The sequence below is a fragment of the Eublepharis macularius genome, chromosome 13 (genome assembly GCF_028583425.1).
Source record: "Eublepharis macularius isolate TG4126 chromosome 13, MPM_Emac_v1.0, whole genome shotgun sequence".
NCBI classification, from domain to species: Eukaryota; Metazoa; Chordata; class Lepidosauria; order Squamata; family Eublepharidae; genus Eublepharis; species Eublepharis macularius.
Window position 1 is genome coordinate 51671319 of NC_072802.1, and position 18265 is coordinate 51689583.

Genomic DNA, 18265 nt, shown 5'->3' on the forward strand with positions numbered 1-18265 from the left:
TGTTATTCGAGCTAAGATTATAATCTATACCTTTTGCCCCCGTTGCTGTATAAAGGTTGGTGGTAAAAGTTCACATCTCTTTAAAGAAAAGACCGCAGAGAAACTGGTGTGGGATGCATGGCAATGCCACAACTGGCCAGTTGCTGGAAGGTGTTCTTGGCTACTGTTTGAAGATGATGGAATGTCATGCAGGGGGGGGGGGGCAGAGCTAGCTAAACTAGCAAGTATAAAAAGATGGATACTTGCCAACAGTACTCAGATCATACCAATCAGGGGCAGCAAAGGGACTTTGATTGGGTAGCTACATGTTGCAACAAAACCTGCTATATATGCTTGCTGTGTAAGCTAATGATTCCTCCCAAACAATGGGGCTAAGCTGCTCTAGTGTTCTGTGAGGAATAGATTCGTTTCCTGTAAGTCCAGAACACCAACTCAGAGGAAACCTCTCTGCTTTGGCTTTGCCTCCTCCTGCTACATCAGTGTAGCAGGGGTGATGTACCACTGCACAGCTACACTAAGCTCAGTTTAATCTCTCTCTGAATACCCAATGGGACCCTCAAGGCTGCTAATTCACACTAAAAGTAAACCTTTTGCAGGTATAGCATGCTCTCAATTGGCAGGGGAGGCAGGCTTGCCTGACCTGCCTGAAGTTAAGAAAACTGATTTAGACAAAGAACTACATCCATTAATATTGCTATTTGTTTTCCTACTATCCCTCTCCCTACATGTTTATCATAAAAGCCCCCAGCCCCTTGTAGTAAGCGAATTAGGATGTTTTATGGTGCTCCTCTACAACCATTTGGGATTTGAGAACTACAGCAACACAGAACACACCCTTGTGGTAGTTATATCAAAGTACAGTTCACTTCTTCACTATTATTGCTTCATGAATGACTTTAGCATGTAAAGAGGCTTTCTGAATCAAAGCCTTCAAGAATGTAGGCATAAAGACAGGGCGAGGGTACACTTGATTTATTTGTAAGACCTTTCTCTGCTCTGACTTGAATGGTTGCAATTGTTGCAGCTTGGAGAGAGCCAAGTTGCTCGGAAAGGGTTTGGCCTGCTACCTCCATGCTCAAACCACACCTACCTTTATGGTCTAATTCTGCATCCCATTTAACACTGACCAAGCAGTTGCTTCTGTGTCCGGTTTCTTGGCTCTCTCTGGCAACTGGTTGGCCACTGTGTGAAACAAGATGATGGAGTAGGTAGAGCAGTGTCTGATCCAGCAGGTTATGTTCACCTTGCTTTATTATATCTTGAAGGAGGTAGCTGAGACCTGGACCTGAAAGAACTTGGGTAAGGACCAGTTGCAAAGACCTGTTTCTTGGCCAAAGTGTTTTTCACAGGTGGCGGCTATGTAGACTTTCCTGCATCAGACTATTTTTCTCAGACCATTTCATTGCCGCTTACAACCCAGCTTTGGCACTAAAGTTTCATTGGTTACCCTGACTGATGACATGCCCATAGAAGAGGAAGTATACGCCTGTTGATTTCCCTAAATATTCAACACAAGAAGGTTATGCTGTTTGGCATTTATGTATCCCTTTCTGAAAAAGCAAGATTTTCATTGTTAAATTCCTGCAACGTGTCTCAGACGGGGCTGCTGGTCAAAGATAGGCCGGGAGTTTCATTTGGTTCAGAATGCAGCTGAAAGTGGGCCTGTGTTACAGGTTACACATTTACTCCCAGGTAGAGTTCTAAGGGCTTTGCCTTATCTTTACAACAATAAACATGTGGTCCCATCTGAATATACTGAGAATCTAATATACCAGGAGTTGGCACGAGCCATAAAATGTGAAGGGGGGGGGGGTTGCACCTTCTGACAGACTTCACTGTGTGCCCTAATCTTCAGAAGTAGAAAGATGGGGCAGTAGTTTAAGGTATTTGCACCCGGGCCTTTCAACAGTGTTTATTTCCTTGGTGTCTTAGTAAAAGCTAAAATAAAGCAACATTAGCAGAGTTGCAGATACTAATTTTACCAGCTGTGGCCTGTAAATGTTTAATGGTCTGTTTTTACTGCTTTTATGACTTAACACTGTTGGTTGATGAAATTCTATATTGCTGGTTTATTACAGTTTTATAAATTTTACCCTGCTTGCTGCTACAAGAACCTTGACTGGGACAGCAGGGTGTAGTTTAAATAAGTTTAAACTGGGCAGCAGAAGGGAAAATATAGTAGGGATACGATGCAGTGTTTTCAATGGTAATTTAGCTTTCATTTGAAGATAAAAACACAAGTTTCTAATTCTTAAAAATTCAAAGATGGACTTGACATTCTATGAGCGCTGTCTGATGAAGATTCAGACGCCAAAGAGATAACTGAATGAAATGTAAGGACTCGATATTGGGCATTGCGCCCCTTCCCACTCCCAACTAAACAAAATGATGTAAACTAGTTTAAACTGTAGAGGTATACACAGAAATTTTGCACATCAATGCAAACTGATAAAGGATGCATAATTGTAGTTTTTTCCCAGCCAAGTACACACAGCCCTGCTCATTCCATCCTTGCCCCACCATTTTCAAAATATATTTTGGATCACTCAAGAGGAGAAAGAGATAACTGGTAAGCTTTGGGCACTTTGTAGAAAGGAGGAGTGAATGCTTATGTAAATTCTCTGGTTTTCAGGTAATTGGTTACAAACTCCCATGCACAGGACTGAAGCAACGAATCTTAAAGTAGTATATTTTTATGCACATTAAAAGAAAAATAAAGGAACATTTGTAAACAAGCTTGCAGTTCATTTATACATTCAAGATTAGGCATGACATAAATCAAAGCATTTATTATGCAGAGCATCATTAAGCAGCTATAGGTAGACGGGGGTGGGGGCAGAGGACTTGGCTCACTGGCAACCTGCCCAAAGCAGCTTGAGAGATCGGATGCAGCAGGAGCCAGACTTGAGCTCCTGCAAGCTGGTAATTGGTAAACCCAGTGAAAGAATATATCAGACCCTATATAAAACGTATCTGGGTTTAAGAACTGAAGTATTTACATTGTAGTCTGAGCTTGCCATCTCTCTGACAAGTGTTGTTTTGAGGTGGCCAGCCTAAATTGTATTAGCAAAAAGTAGCAGCTTTGGGGTTTTGCAGCCTCAAGTGTGAAAACGATGAGGTAATTGGCTGGTCCGGCCGCAATTCTTAGTGCTGTTGAGTCAACATGTGCCCAGCGAGCCAGTGAGTCTGTTTGTTCATTCAGCGTTAGGTGACTGGCTCAGGGGAGAAGAGTTTGAAGTTCTGCCGTTACTGCTGCTACATTTTAGAAGACCATACACAGCTTTGTTGTGTAGTTAAGGGGGAGGCCGTTTTGATGCTTAGTTTACCATATGCCTTCAGACAACAACAGCTGAAGTAGAGCCCACACAAGAGTAACTTTTGGCAGTCAAGAGTGAAGGAAAAGACCATTGCACAATAGCTGGTCAGTAGAGTGAATTAATTTTTTATTTGGTTATTTGTCAACAACAAGTTCAGTATTTTCCAGGAGGAGTGTGAATTATTCCTGTTTCTTTGTCTTGTCTGCAATAAAAAGGTAATGAAGACAAATCCTGCACTGTGATAATGCCTAAGACCTCCTTAATGCTAACAAGCGCCTGCTTGCGAATTTAAAATGTTAACACTATTTCTTCATGGGATTGTGGAGGATTAGGGCAAGGCCCCTCCAGTGCCTGGGGACGCCTTTCCGCAACCACCGTTAAAACAAAGGGCTAGCGGTTTGAAAAAAATGCACACTTTACAATAAAAAAGTAGAAACTGATTCGATTTCTTTTTTTTTTTTTTTTACGAATATAAAGTTTCTTGTAAATATGTACAGTCCTTTGAGCTATTCTATAGCAGGAAGCATTTCACAAACAAGACACAAGATATACACTCTCAGGACTCGACAAGCCGAGTTTTCAGGTCACAAGGGACTTTTCCATGAGATGCAAAGACCTAAATACCTTTCAGGACACCCAGACCCGGAGGCAGACATCTCAGCATGTTTCCTGACAAACCATCTGATATAAAATAGCACGATACGCAACAGACCAGACCCTGTTATCCACAAGACCCTCCAGAAGGGCATTGATGAAAGCAGAGGAGATTTAGGCATCTCTCCAGTAGGGCAGCACCAGCTGGCAAAAAGGAACAAGCAGGAGAGAAGGGCCAGCTTGCTCTTGCCAACTTGGAGAGAAATGTGGCTAAAGCAAATTTGAATGGCCAAAGCCTAACTTGGAAGTAAATTTGGCTTGGTGCGCTCAACACCCAAGAGCGAGAAGCAATAAAGGGCTTGCAACCGGAGGCAAAAACAGATGGAGAGATATTTGGAATCTGCCAAAGCTATTGAGTTGCCTGTGCCCTCTACTGCCAGGAGAGGGTGATTCGTTATGGTGTATAAAAAGATATGGCTCACACCATGAAAGGCTTTTTGGCATGGCGTGAGTTTTTTTTTTCCTGCTCTTGCTCTTTTTAAAAGAGTGGTTGCTTACTAACAGTGATTGAGCGCTGGTAATGCCACTGGAGCAAGGTGGCATAGCTTTGCCTTGGCCAGTATCCAGTTTGTAAACAGGATCCTGTCGAGCGCTGGCTGGGGATGGAAATGTCATCATGCCTCTTAAAAGTTCTGTGTCATGTGATCAAGAACTGTAGCTCAGTTGCTCTCCTTCAGTGCCAGTTTCCCCAGTAAACAATGATGGTTATTGTTGCAGCATAATCTATAAAGGCTTCAGTTTTGTTAACACGGGAGGTACAAGATACAATATCTAGCGAAGCAACTGAAAAGGAGACCGCAGCCAGGATGATGGTGTTGCAGTAAGCATGCAGGGAGCTGCCATGCAGAAAACCTGGGTAGGGGGAAGTCTTATGCCTCAGTACTGCTTTAATGCAGTGGGAGAGGGGACTGGAGTGTGACCACTTCCTGTGGGATCAGGGGATGTTTGGGGATGCAGCTACAGGACATTCCCTTCCCCATGACCCAGCTGACCACAGAGCTGCACTTAGGGCTATTTCTCTGGGAATACTAAAATTCCAAAAGGCTTTGGAAGCGGCAGATGGATAAAATTGATCAGGATTTCTCTAAAGCTCTGCAGCAGAAGCCAGTGATGCTGGGTACCGAGACACAATTGCTATGGCCTGTGCACAAGGCCTTCTCAGAATTCCAGCATCTTTCCTAAATGCTGATAGCCACTTTCAGACTTGGGGAGAGATCCTCATCCCGTCCGACTTCCTCGATGGGGCTGGTAAAAGGCTAAAAGCGAAGTATAAAAAGTTCATGAACTGCCTGAAAGAGCAACAGTAGTACAAAGTGCCCAAAAGGAGGGGGGGGGGTTGAGGGGAAAAAGGAGAATCCAACTGCAGGAAGCTGCAGGAAAATAAACTGAGAGAGAGAGAGAGAGAGAATCCGTGCAAGCAACTCGAGTCCTGATGGATTGGATCCTGCTGCCAGATCTGTCTTGGGCGCAGTTTGGTTGGGTTGGACAGTCGGACTGCCAAGTACGAAGGTGCGTGGACTCAGTACATTTCCTTGGTTCTTCCTGCAGTTCAAGGTTGAGGGGTGGCTTGTGTAGCTTATACTGACGATTGGTCCCAGACCTGGCGTTTTTTTGGGAGGAAAAGACAGGCACTTTAGGAGATGGACCCTGCAGTTTCTAGAAGATGCATTATTTTCAGGAGCCTTAGTTTGGGATTTAATGCCCGCTCTGCCCAGGAGTATAAAAGGCTACTATTTCAGCAACATTTTGAGTTCTCTGGGACAGATGATGTGGATTTCCAGAGTGTGATTTTTCCCAGCCTCCTCATTCCTTACAAAGGTTCTTCTGTCCCTCTGGCCATAGCCCCCACTGTCCATAAGACCACAATATATTGTTCTGCATGGAACAGATCTTTCATTGGGTGGTATAGCCTCACCCTTTGGCACATGGTACAATTTAAGGTTTAGAGACTCAAATATGCAACAGAGGAAAGCCCTTCTCCCCTTGCAGGATGACTTCATCCAAATCCACAACTTACCTTGTTGACTTGGGAGAGGGGAGTCCTTGCACCCCCCACTTGCATTCGTCCCCTGCTGCTCTCTTCAAACAGCCTCCCAGGGGACCTTTCCCTGCGGGTGCTCAGAACCCTGCCAGGAGATTTCTCTCTCTCTAGTGGACGCCCAGGAGACTTGTCCCTACGCAGCTCCGTCCTCCCCTCTCGATAGCGATGGGGTGTGCTTGGCTCTCGAGGGTGGCTTGGACCTTCCGGAGGCCCAGGGCTTGATGCTACCCGCTTGGTTATGTGCTCGTTATATGTTGGGGGACCTCTCTTGTTCGGGCTGCTGTCATTCAAAAACAATGGACGCGGACAGCTGAGTGACAAAAACCTTAAAGTTATGTTTTTATTTACAGGAGTAAAATTCCCCTGCCTTCCTTTGCCAAAAAGTGCTTTACTAAGCAATCTAGATTAACCATGGACTTTAGTAATAAAATGAACTCGTTGTATAATTTATCTTCTGTAAAAGTTGTGTTTGAGAATGATAAACAGATTGCTTTTTTGTAGATGGAAAGTCCCACCATATGCCCTTTAGAGCTTGCCCCGCTGTGCTACCTGGTTGTCGTCTGGCCACCATTATGCACTCCCCACTATACCAGCATCATCCTCTTCACCAACTTCCTTCCTTCCAAACATAAATAGGGCCCCAATCTCATAAAACTCTGCCTTCTATCTTCACGTTGATTCCTTGTACCTTCACCTTTCCAGATTTACAATTTACTCCCAATATCTCCCCTTTCTCTTTTATTTTGACAAGAGGCTTCCACTCTCAGCCCTCCACTGAAACTGTCCTCACTCAGCCCTCACCTTGATAAGAATCCATTGTGTGCTTTTAACTGACGTCTCTCAGATCGTAGGATTTCTCAGAGCGGGACCACAAGTGACGCCTGACACAGGTTGGACACTTGTCAGCTTCCCTCAAGTTTTGATGGGAAATGTAGGCATCCTGGTCTTGCAGCTTGGCTCTCTGACTGCTGTCCAATGGACTTTTCAACTGTCACTTGTCCAACATTCCGCCAAGCTGCCTTCATTTCCCATCAAAACTTGAGGGAAGCTGGCAAGTGTCCAACCTGTGTCAGGCGTCACTTGTGGTCCCGCTCTCAGTTTGTACTTGTCTCGTTTATCCTCCACTGTTTCCATTGCAGGTCTTCCTCAGCCTTGCTCTACTGCGGGTATTCCAAAGGGCTCTGTTGTTGAGCAACTATTATTTCCTCTGACCACTGGGTGATATCAAATCCCAGTTTTCAGGGGTCACTTTCATGACAACACCCAGCTCACTTGCTCTTTCTACCCCAGACTCCTTTCTCAATACTCTCTTGATACTACTTCTTGGATATCTTGTGACTGTTTCAAACTCAGCCTGTCCAAGACTAAACTCATCTGGCCTCCTAAACTGGTTTATTTAGATCCTGTCCTTCTGCAAATACCTCTGGGTGGTTCTCTCCCCTCCCCTGCTTGATCCTCACAACAACCCTGTGAGGCAGGTGAGGCTGAGAGAAAGGGACTGGCCCAAGATCAACCAGCAAGCTTCACAGTAAGTGGGAAACTGAACCTAGGTCTTCCCATTCCCTGAAACTAAAATTCAGATCTATGCACTGGTCTTCTTCCAAGAGTCTCCTCTTATTACACCTCAACCTCTACTCCAAAAGATAATATATCCTGAATTCTATGTCATCCTGTTATGGTTTCTCACCTGCTTCTGTATACAGATTCTTCACCCATCACTTCAGGTTTTTTTAGCCCTCGCTCAATCTTCCTACTTTCCTATTGTGTTCATATTTATGGCAAACACTTCTCCAGCTCTTCTCATCATTCTACTGAAGAGATCTCTTGCTCTTTTCAGTGACTTTGACTATTCTCCCTTGTTGTTTATTATGCCTGGAACTCTTCCTGTCCAGAACTTCTGTAGCATGGCTTCTTCCTTCAATATCCTTTCTCAAAGCCCTTTTCTATAAAAGCCCTCTCAAACCTTTCTTCCCATTCACACTAAAAGCTAAAGTACATGCAGGATTCAAGTCCAGGAGCACTTTAAAGACCATCAAGATTTTCAGGGTATAAACATGAGAATCAAGATTCTTTATCAGACACCAGTGTGGCTACCCACCTGCAACAAAGTAGATGCAGCATCAGTTGTTATTCATTCTCCTGACTTTGCTGTTTTCCCTACTGCCAAACTTTAACTTACTGGCTCCTTGGGGCATGGACTCAGAATTTCTCCTTAAGCTGTGAGCATACTACACACGTTTTAAATGCTTCCCATCTATATTACTCATATAGGAAAGATTTCCTACCTGCGTGTAGTAGAGGATCCTCGATGGTGTTCATTGTTCGATTCCTTTACTAGATTCCCCTTACAGCAAATAACTCTCAGTTTATCCTGATAGGAAGAGGCCAGATAAATTGCCCCTGATGAAATCGCTGGCCCCAGATAACGAGGGCTTGGAATATCCAAGTGGGCTCGGGCTGGAGTGCTGACAGGAGGAGAGAATGATACCGAGGCTTTAGACTGCTAGCCCTTATAGATCCAGTACTGATTTCCCCCTCCCTAGTTATGGGAAGGCAAGTGCAAGCTGGGCATCTACTTACCCAAGGGAAGCACGTGCTTGAATCTCAATCACTTCGAGAGAGTTGAAGTGTGTCACAAAGAGATAAGGCTCCCTGTAGGCTGCAACAGCACCAAGTGCAAATGTTAGTGGATCCTAGTCAAGGAACTTGCAGTAGAACATTACCTGCCTGGCTCCAGACCAAAAGGAAGAAAAAGACATCTCTTCCTGTAAATTCTTGCTCCTTGTGGCTTCTGGAAGACATTCTAAATCCCCTTCCTCCTGGAGCAGGAACCAACTCTTAGGCTGATTGCTCTGAGGGAGGGGGCTCCCTGGCCTACAAATCAGACCAGAAAAGCCCCTCAAGTTCATGAACTGGAAAAAAGGTGGGGTGTGATGCTATCATCTCATCCTGCAGTGGCAAGGAAAAGTTGAAAGAAGTGTTGGGCGTTAACACTATTGTTAGCAGGCCAGGCATCTTGGTGCATCCCTGGAAGAAAGGATTAGCTGGAAATACTGCAACTTTGTCTCCTTCTTCCTGGGATGGGAGAAGAGTGAGGACTAGGACAAATGACGTTGTCTCCAGATCTTCTGCCATCCTGCTGCTGGGTTTTTCAGCATCTTGTCACATCCTTTGGCTCAGGGCCCAGCCCTAATGAAAGGCTCAGCTACAGGGATGTGATACTGCCAAACTCTTCCCTTCCAGCCTGTATGAAGGGCTCTTCAGCGGGAACGTGTTCGGAGGAGAAGAGAGAGGCAAACGAAAAATCCTATAAAGCCACCAGAGATATAAACTGTGTGCAGGCTCTGCTTCTTGGCTATGAGACAGTGACAGTGAGTGGGGTAGAAACAATCCCTGCCAAAGAGATTTTTTTCCTGAAGAATTGAGAATGCCTACCAGAAGCCAGAGGAGACCAAAGATAACATAATGTATGACCAGGTATGTTATCTCCACATGACATTCGATTAATACAGAATGGATTCCGGATGGCATCTTTGAAAATATATTTATATGTGTATATATCTCTGTATTATGTAGAGACAGAGACAGAGACTCTCACTGAAGGGTGGCATGCATGTAAATAAAAATCTAGTTCCTATGCCTCTTGGTTGTTGAGCTCTATTTCTGACTGCTTTGCTGTTTGCAGGGGGACCTTTGGACCTAAATCGCTCTCTGTTTGTTTCCATGTCCACTTTTAGCCAAATCATTTCTTGCCATCCTATCCACTTTTATCAAAAGTAAGAAAGTTGCTTAGCTGGAGGTCTGTCAACTCTGCACTAAAATACATCAATGTCCTCAAAGGAAATCTAGAGCCTACATTCAAAAATGAATTATGCAAATCAAGCCTTATACAAGCAACCTTGCTGTTTGCAGAAGGTTCTTAGCTTGCTTACTAAATTCTGAATCCAATATTCGATATGATTTTTTTCTGTCGCCTCTTTCTACAGCTTCTGGCAGCTCAAGCCCCAATAAAATCCATTCATATTAAGCATTCTATTTTAAGACTCAACTATTCAAAAAAGTTTGGCATCCTAAATAGTTTTATAGATGATGCCTTTGAGGAAGAGATGGCTGCTGGTGGGCCAAAAGAAGCCCCGTTACCAAAGCCTTTGCCCTATACTCCAGATGCTGTCATCCCGAGATTATAAATTTCACTGATGTTCTAAACAAAATAAAGGTGAACTAAACATTCTTGACATAATAGGAGTTGGTAATTTCAGTTAGGAAGCAGACTTGGCCCTAGGGTCTCCACTAGATTCCTCTTCCTTGAAAATGCCTCACAATTTTTGTGCATGTGCTGCTATAATTTTGTGCTAATACCCATAGCATTAAGTATCAAAGACAAGCAAGTTACAAAACCCATTATGAAATGCAAAAAGTTCTCACTTTTCCTCTGGCACGAAAAGGTCAAGTGTTCAGGAGTTTCTGATAAATTCAAGGTACAGTAAAACATTCTACTGGTATAAAGTCTCCAATTAATTTTTCACAGCCTATCACTTTTGGGTCTTAATCTGGAAAGGTCAATGTGTCCATTTAGACTCAATGTTCTCTTTTTTAAAAAACTGTGCTGAAGCTTTTTCCAGAAAAGGTGAGATTATTTCATCAATGATTTCTACAGCACTTCAGAACCCAGAATGGGGTATACAGAACAATGAAACCAATAAAGAAATCACATAGCACTTACCAAAGGCTAAAGGCAGGCGACTCCATTTCAGGTCATCTGAGCGACTCCTTCTCCCATATGAGTCGACAAAGACACCAAACTCTGCAGAGAAGCGAGCTTTCTGTTCAGTGCCATCTTACGTCATTTTGAGGATCCACCACACCCAAAGAGCCAAAGAGCCCTGATTCATGCCCTTATAGGGCTTTCTAACCCCCTGTAATGTTTCTTCCTCTTGCAAGAGTTTAGTTTACTGCATTTTTGTTAGTTTTTTGGGACAGGACAGAAGGAAATGGACTTGCTCTGCCTCTTGGGCAGTAAGAGAAAGTAGTAGGTGATAAGGCAGAAGATGCTGATCCCCAAAACTAGTGCCTTAGGAAACTTGCTCAGTCTGCCTTGTGGTGCAGCTGCCCCAATTCTGTTTCAAGTTATAACGCAGCTACTGCTCTTGTCTGTTGCAACAAAAGATTTAAGAACATTTGTGGCATCTTATAGACTACCAGGCCACCATGGCATCTATTCAACTATGGAGTTCTGAAGAGTTAAACACACTTAAGTCTTCAGAAGATGGAGTGGCAACTTCCATCAATTCCTTCCTCCAATTACAGACCCCCAACTTTGCCCCCTATGCTGTTCCTGAGGGTCTGCTAGCTCCAGGAACAAAACTGGGGAGGGTGGAGTAAATGGGCTGCTCCACAAAGCTCATGGGTTAGTGGGATACCTGCAGATCTGTTACATCTCTAAAATATTCACAAGACTCCCTTCAGTATGAAGCGGTTATTTTTTAGAAGAAATAAATACAGATGGCTTCTACCAAGAGTCATGAGTTCAGTTATCATATAATCATAGGGTTGGAAGGGACCTCTAAGGTCATCTATCCTTAATGAAAAAGCAATTGCAAATTATGTTGGACAGAGGAATAATATACTTTTGAAAGGCTTAGAGCACGGACCAAAATATGCTTGATATAGTTTCATTTTCAAAATCTAGCAGGTCTGGGCACCCAAGAAAAGCCCGTGTATGAACTCTGAACTCCAGAAATGAAAGAATTTTAACAAAGCAATGTAGGTTCTAAAGAGTTCAACATTGTGTCCAAGCTGCACTGTCCAATAAAATTCCCCTTAAGCTATTTCCAATCTAGTATCAACAACAGTGCCCTGACCTGGATGCTCCAAGCTAGCCCAAGCTTGGAATCTAAGCAGGGCCAGCCTTGGTTAGCACTTGGATGGGAGACCACCAAAGAAGTCCAAGGTCGCTATGCAGAAGCAGACAATGGCAAACCACCTCTGTTTGTCCCTTACTTTTAAAATCTTCTGGGGTTGCCTTAAGTTGGATGTGACTTGACAGCGCCCCCCCCACACCACTGCCCCCGTAAACTGAAGGAACATTCAGAGCGTTCAAACAGAACCACAGATTGCCAAATCCCCATTTTCATTTTAGCCTCCTTTGAGCCACTTAACCAGGAGATACACCACCAGGAGGGAAGTGTGGCATACTTCACACCTTTCAAGGAAGAATTGTGTTACCTGGGAGGTGCACTTTTTACTTGGCTTTCCTGTAGTCAGTGCTAGGGGGCAGCAGGGAAGGAAATAGATTCAGGATTCACTGGATAGAACACACTGCCTTTTCTGTCCATAGAGGGGCACAATTTATGCCCTTACTTCCCACTGCTGTTTGACACTCAGGAAACATCTCCATTGCTGCCCTAACTAAAAGATTAGTGAGATTTTAGAACACAGGGCTTGGAGATACCACCCTACTCTTTAACTGCTGCCATCCAGCATCTGAATAGCAAGTGTAATACTACCCAACAACTACTACAAAATCCTGATCAGACCCAACAGAAGGAACAGCTGCGTCGGCAACATCCTTTACTGCGACAATCTCACCAGTTGGCTACTAACAAGGTTTTGATCCACACAACGATGAACAAATCACTCCTCCAAAATCAGTGCCAACAGAATCCCTCACTGCGCATGACAAACATAGGTCAGGCCAAGAGCAGCATGCCGGGCTTACCATGAAAACAAAGCAGATACTCTTCCCTCTGCCCGGTAGGATTCACCTGGATGATATTGATTGGAAAGCTGTTGGTGGATGATGCAAACACAGCAGAAGCCAAGGTATGGTCATTCTTATCTAGGAATTCTAAAATCACAGGAAGAAACGTAAGATCAGTCTCCACATTATAAAACTGATTAATTGCTAGCTTGGAATTTCGCACTTTATAAAACCAGACTGGCTATGCTCCCTCCCCCCTCCCCACAGTCCCTTCTACTGTTGTCTCAGTTGGTGAGAACACACAAATCCTCACGTACAGTTGTGTGTGCAAGGATGTGAATACTGAGACATTTGTCCAGGACTGGCAGCACCTCTGGACATCTCTGACCCTCTTCTAAAATCGTCATTAGAAAAAAGTTGCCGTTGTTCTCAAATTCCCTTCTTCTTAGCTCAGGGAAGGTTGATTGGGAACACAGTCACCTCTTCTCCTAACTCAGTGTAAATCAATTTAATTAAACCCACCCAAACACCCACTTGAATACATGAAGCTGCCTTATACTAAGTCAGGTTACTGGTCTATGTGAGGTCAATGTTATCTAATTTAACTGGCAGCAGCTCTTTCAGGTCTCAGGCAGAGGTCTTTCACATCACCTATAAACAGAAAGTGGATTGAACTGAGATTTCCTGCTCACGGAATAGACCTCTACCACTAAGTCACAGCCCCACTTCAAATAATCGAATCCTCCATATGTATTATTCAGCAAGAAGTCCATTAGAGAAGGAAAAAGCAGGGTATACCACACTGTTGCCACTTTTCACAATAAAAACATCTGGGATGGGGACATGGCTCAGGGGAGGAAAGGTATACCTGCTGCCTTCCTTTTTGGATCTCAACCAGTTCTAGCCTAGATCCTTATCTTTGAGTCAGCATTGTCTATGGCCTCCAGTTTTGACCTGTATGGTTCCACCAATCCCCTGTCTTGCCCCATGGGCTTCAACTGATCCAGAAAAGGCAGGTATGAAGGTGACAGCCATCCCCTGCTAATTACCCCACTATAAGCGTTCCCTCTGAAAATGAACTTAGACATAGCAAGCAAATCCTACCCTCAAGGGTATACTGCTTCATCTCAATTTCATAAAATTTGTTGGTTCCAATGATGATGCTGTAATTGGTGAAATGAATACAGCTGCAGGGCTCTGAAGTTTCAATCTCCTGCAAGAGAAAAGATAAAGTAAAGGAATACAAGCTTAAGTTAGGCAGGTTAATTTGATACAGTATTTTGCCTGTTGGCTAGTATTGGTGGCCGCCCTAGGAATCTGTTTGGTTTCTGTCACTTAACGCAACATTGATTTGGGATTTCTCGACTGGCATTAAGGTTGATTTGATTTCACTTTTAGGAACAAGCTTCAGGGTTGCTACTGGAAATAAAATCTCATTAAATGTTGAGAAAGGAATATTTCAAATCCTTGCTCTTTAATGATGCAGCCATCCACTTTATCCTTCTAATGGCAATATTCTTCTTGAATTTCATGCCCAGAACATATCACAATACTCCAAGTAAGGTATATTAAATGAAGGTGCCACACAGACAGAACCATGAAGCATTTCAATTGATCCAGAACCTTCATTCATGCTTTTTATAACTTCAGGAGAATCTTGTTTCTCATTAACAACTGCTCAAGAGTTTTAGCTAGCAATTCATATGCTACTCTGCGTAATGATGGTCAGGAACTTAAATAATTAAACCCCACCCTGAGCCTGCTTGTAGGGCGGGCAGGCGGGCTAAGAGTTGAATAAACTAAACAACTAAATCTAATGACAGAATTTGAATTGTGCTGATGTGGACACTGGTACAATTTGCTACCGGGGATCAGTGGTTATACTTTAATTAATTTAAGGAAATCTTTCTGCATCCAATGCTTTGGACACAGAAACTCTACCCATTCCCAAGGATTCTGGCTACATGTGGAGAGCTGGTCAAACCTACCCTGTCTCTTCACTGCTCTGCTTTAAACAAGTTCGTCTTCTAGAAGACACTTTCCTCTGCAGCAGAAATAAAATGACTGGACAGGCAAGCTATGTATCAGGGACGGTTGTCTACCATTACTGAACTACTCATAGAGGGATCTCTGGTTAGCTTCTGAGGAAATCCAAGGTTCTCTGGAATACTATTTAAAAACCAAAAAAGATGAACACATGAAGTTGCCTTATACTAGGTCAGTAGTGTCTGCTCTGACTGGCAGCAGCTTTCCAGGGTCTCAAGCAGACGTTTTTCACATCATTTACTATCTGCTCCTTTTAACTGGAGTTAGCACAGGGATTGACCTGGGGCCTGCTGCTTACAAAACAGATGCTCTACTACTGAGCCACAGACCCACCACAAAAGAAAAGTACAAAAAGGCAGCCTTCACACTATACTGGTGGGAAGATAACCTAAAAGGTCACTTTTACGTACTCCTGTATCACAAAGTTCTTGTGTTGTGATACATTAAGACGTGGAGGTAGGATGATGTCCTTGCACTGTCATGATTGCACCACTGCAAGGATAAAAATGGTTGGGAGAAGGAAGCCAGGCAGTGGAGTAATGGAAGTCCGCTAGCCAGGACCCTATACATCATTCCAGGGCTTGGATCAGCTCTCACAGATGGGTTAGACTTGGTGAACGTTACCTTCCGGATGCAGAACTTGCTGAGGCTCTCATTGTAGCGCAGAACAACCACTTTGTTGGGCATGGCTGCACAGATGCACAGCCCATTCTCAATCTACATGAGAGAGAGAGAGAGAAAGAGAGAGGATTAAAAAGTTGGCATTCATTTGTAAAGTGACTATTTGTTTTGGTCACTGCTGTTGCTCTTGTCCCCAGAAGCTTTGTTTTTACACAAACTGAAAAAATTCTGGACAAATCTAAATTTATTTAAAATAATACTTCAACTGAAGTCTCAGTTAAACAATCTGTTGTTCCAGCTTTCCTTTGTTCCCCCTTCATTACATTTCCAGCATCTTTACCACTGTAAGCAACGTAGGCCCCTTGTATATTTTTCCTGCCCCCCAAATGTACAACATTTTTCTGCAAGTGTTAATAGTCTTCCAACATCCTGCCACACTCAAATTCTGCCAAGATCCAGGACAGCCCAATGCAGCAGATCGGAGCAGGAACTCCCAACAGCTAAGGCCATTGGGGTATTGAGTTGGCCCTGTACTTGAGAAAGGCTGCCATTCACACCTGTGTGAGAAAAGGGACACCATTGCAGGGAAGGCAAAATTTGCTTTCTAGCTGAACACAGCAGAGCCGACCAAGGTATCATTTCACATAAAACCTACTTGTTAATATGCTACTGCTAATATCAACATTTACTACTAATATCAACATTGGAAAGATACATCATGGAAATCCCAGGTATTGTCTCTATTGGCTAAATTAGGACTATCTGAAGATTATTTAAGGAGCTATGACTATATAGCTGCTAGATGTCTAATTAAACAAAGATTACTGGACATAAGTGCACAACAAGACCAGGGGGTGCTTGGTATTATGAGTTCAGCAACTTTATATAAACACCTTATATCTCATCCTATAGCCCGGGCAGCTTATTTTGATGACCTAACAGTCACAGAATATAGGACGTTGTTTACTAGAGCTAGGATTAATATACTTCATTTGGCAGTACTGAAAGGCTGTTATAACAAGACCCCACTTGTTGACTGCGTGTGCCCCTGTGATCATAAATCCACTGAAGATATGCCCCATGTTATGTTTCGATGCCTGAGATTTGCAACTATTCGGGAGAAGTATCTTAGAAATATTCTGCAATGAGCGCCAGGGAGGTCAGAGCAAGACAAATTAGTGGTGCTGCTGGCAGATAAAGATAAATGGATTACAATGCAAGTGGCAAAGTTCGTAACATTGGTAAACAAAATACAGTTAAGACTATTGAAGTAAGTTTTATTCTAAAGGTAACAATAAGTTCCTCTTAGTAGGACTTATTACACTATATTATATGCTGTATGGATTTTATGGATTTAGATTTCTAGATGGAGTTTTGTTAACTTCGGTTTAAATTTTAGGATGTAGTAATTTGTATTAATAGTATTGTACTTTTTTGTTATTTGCTATGGCTGTGCTGAAGCAATAAAGTACATTGGATTGGACTGAATATCAACATTTATTGCTGCTGATATCAACATTAACAAGCATCAGTAGATGCTCCAGTCCTCCTACTTATTCCCCACGAGCAGACCCTCTGCACCCTTCCACACAGGCCCTGCAAGGGCAAACGTGCCTGCTGGCTGTTCAGTGCAATGAATGATCCGAGAATAGGCTTGGTAACCCCCCCTCTGGTATGACACCCAAAATTTCTTGGGATCGTTCTGTTAACAGATGAACACAGAGCCTGGGGAGCCTACCTTGCCACAAGCGAAAAGATGGCACCCTTTGACAGCCTCAAAAATATTTGGCGAAACATCAGGCTGAGCTGGCAGGTGAGACTGGGCCAGAGATTGCTTCACTTTCTTCACGTCAACGAGACACAGAGCCCTCTCTTCTCCTGAGTAAGAACAGCACCACAGAAACTTTAACAATATCTAAGCTAAACAAGGAGAAAAAAGAAACTGTCCAAACAGCTAAAGTGAGGAGCAAAGGAGTCAAAGTCAAAGCTCTTCCCACTCCCTGGCCCCTTCTGCCCATATCGTTATGGTTTGGGCTGCAAGATGAACCTTAATTTGGAGCCGGCATTAGTACTGGAACTCATTATATTAATTAAAAACTTAAGGAGGTAGCAACAGTTAGAGGCTGAAGAATCAGATATGAAAAGAGAGGTCAAGACAGTTACATCCAAAAGCTACAGAAGTGTCTTACAAAAAGTAGCACAATTCCAACACCAAACAATATGTCCTGCAGATGAAATTCTGTGGGGTTAAATGCAAAGGAATGAGTGCTATTAAAAAAATCAGCCTAACATTCCGGGACAACCAGAGCTCTGTGTGTGCAGCAATTCCAAAAGAGTGCAGAAAAACTGTGGAAAGTGGCATTGGCTGTAGAATTCTGTTTCCTAACATCAAAACCATCTTTTTAAAGAAAAAGGCAAGTTTCTACCCTTATTGTGTAAATGTAAAGATATGGTTGAAAGCATACGAGGGCAGTGCAATCTTAGGAACCAGAGGAATTGGTGAGTAACATTTACTGTAGTAGACACAAGGCAAGGTGGGGTGGTGGGATCCACTAGCAGATAAACTTGTAAGAGCTTGCCATTAAAAAGGAAATGTGTCTTCCTGATCCCTACCTGCTATCATGAGCAATTTCTCCAGATCCTTGATGAGGTGCACTTGGAAGACAGCACCTATCCCAGGGACATGCGTTAAGGAGTTTTTCAACACGTTCAGGGCATAAAGACCTTCCTCGGCACCCACCAGAACTACCTACAAATGAAATTTATGAATCCACTAGTCAACAAATGCAGAAAGATGCTGCGAAGGTGCTCTAAATACAAATGCAATCGCCAGCTAGTGGAAGAAGAAAACTTCAGCAGGAGATCCAAAACTAATCTCATTCTCTG

The 18265-nt window shown here is 43.3% G+C and overlaps 1 protein-coding gene across 1 annotated transcript in view; it reads right to left on the reverse strand.

Annotated features, from left to right (window-relative positions):
- Positions 1 to 2707: 2707 nt before the first annotated feature.
- Positions 2708 to 18265, reverse strand: part of CIT (citron rho-interacting serine/threonine kinase) — a 137471-nt gene continuing 121913 nt past the window's right edge. Inside the window, exons 39-48 of the mRNA XM_054996247.1 lie at positions 17993 to 18128; positions 17118 to 17257; positions 15383 to 15475; positions 13817 to 13925; positions 12731 to 12859; positions 10736 to 10816; positions 8593 to 8671; positions 8298 to 8477; positions 5989 to 6292; positions 2708 to 5571 (exon numbers count right to left, since the gene is read on the reverse strand). Of these exons, the coding sequence (XP_054852222.1) occupies positions 5548 to 5571; positions 5989 to 6292; positions 8298 to 8477; positions 8593 to 8671; positions 10736 to 10816; positions 12731 to 12859; positions 13817 to 13925; positions 15383 to 15475; positions 17118 to 17257; positions 17993 to 18128 (1275 nt within the window). The 3' untranslated portion in view covers positions 2708 to 5547. The remainder of the gene's footprint in view (positions 5572 to 5988; positions 6293 to 8297; positions 8478 to 8592; positions 8672 to 10735; positions 10817 to 12730; positions 12860 to 13816; positions 13926 to 15382; positions 15476 to 17117; positions 17258 to 17992; positions 18129 to 18265) is intronic.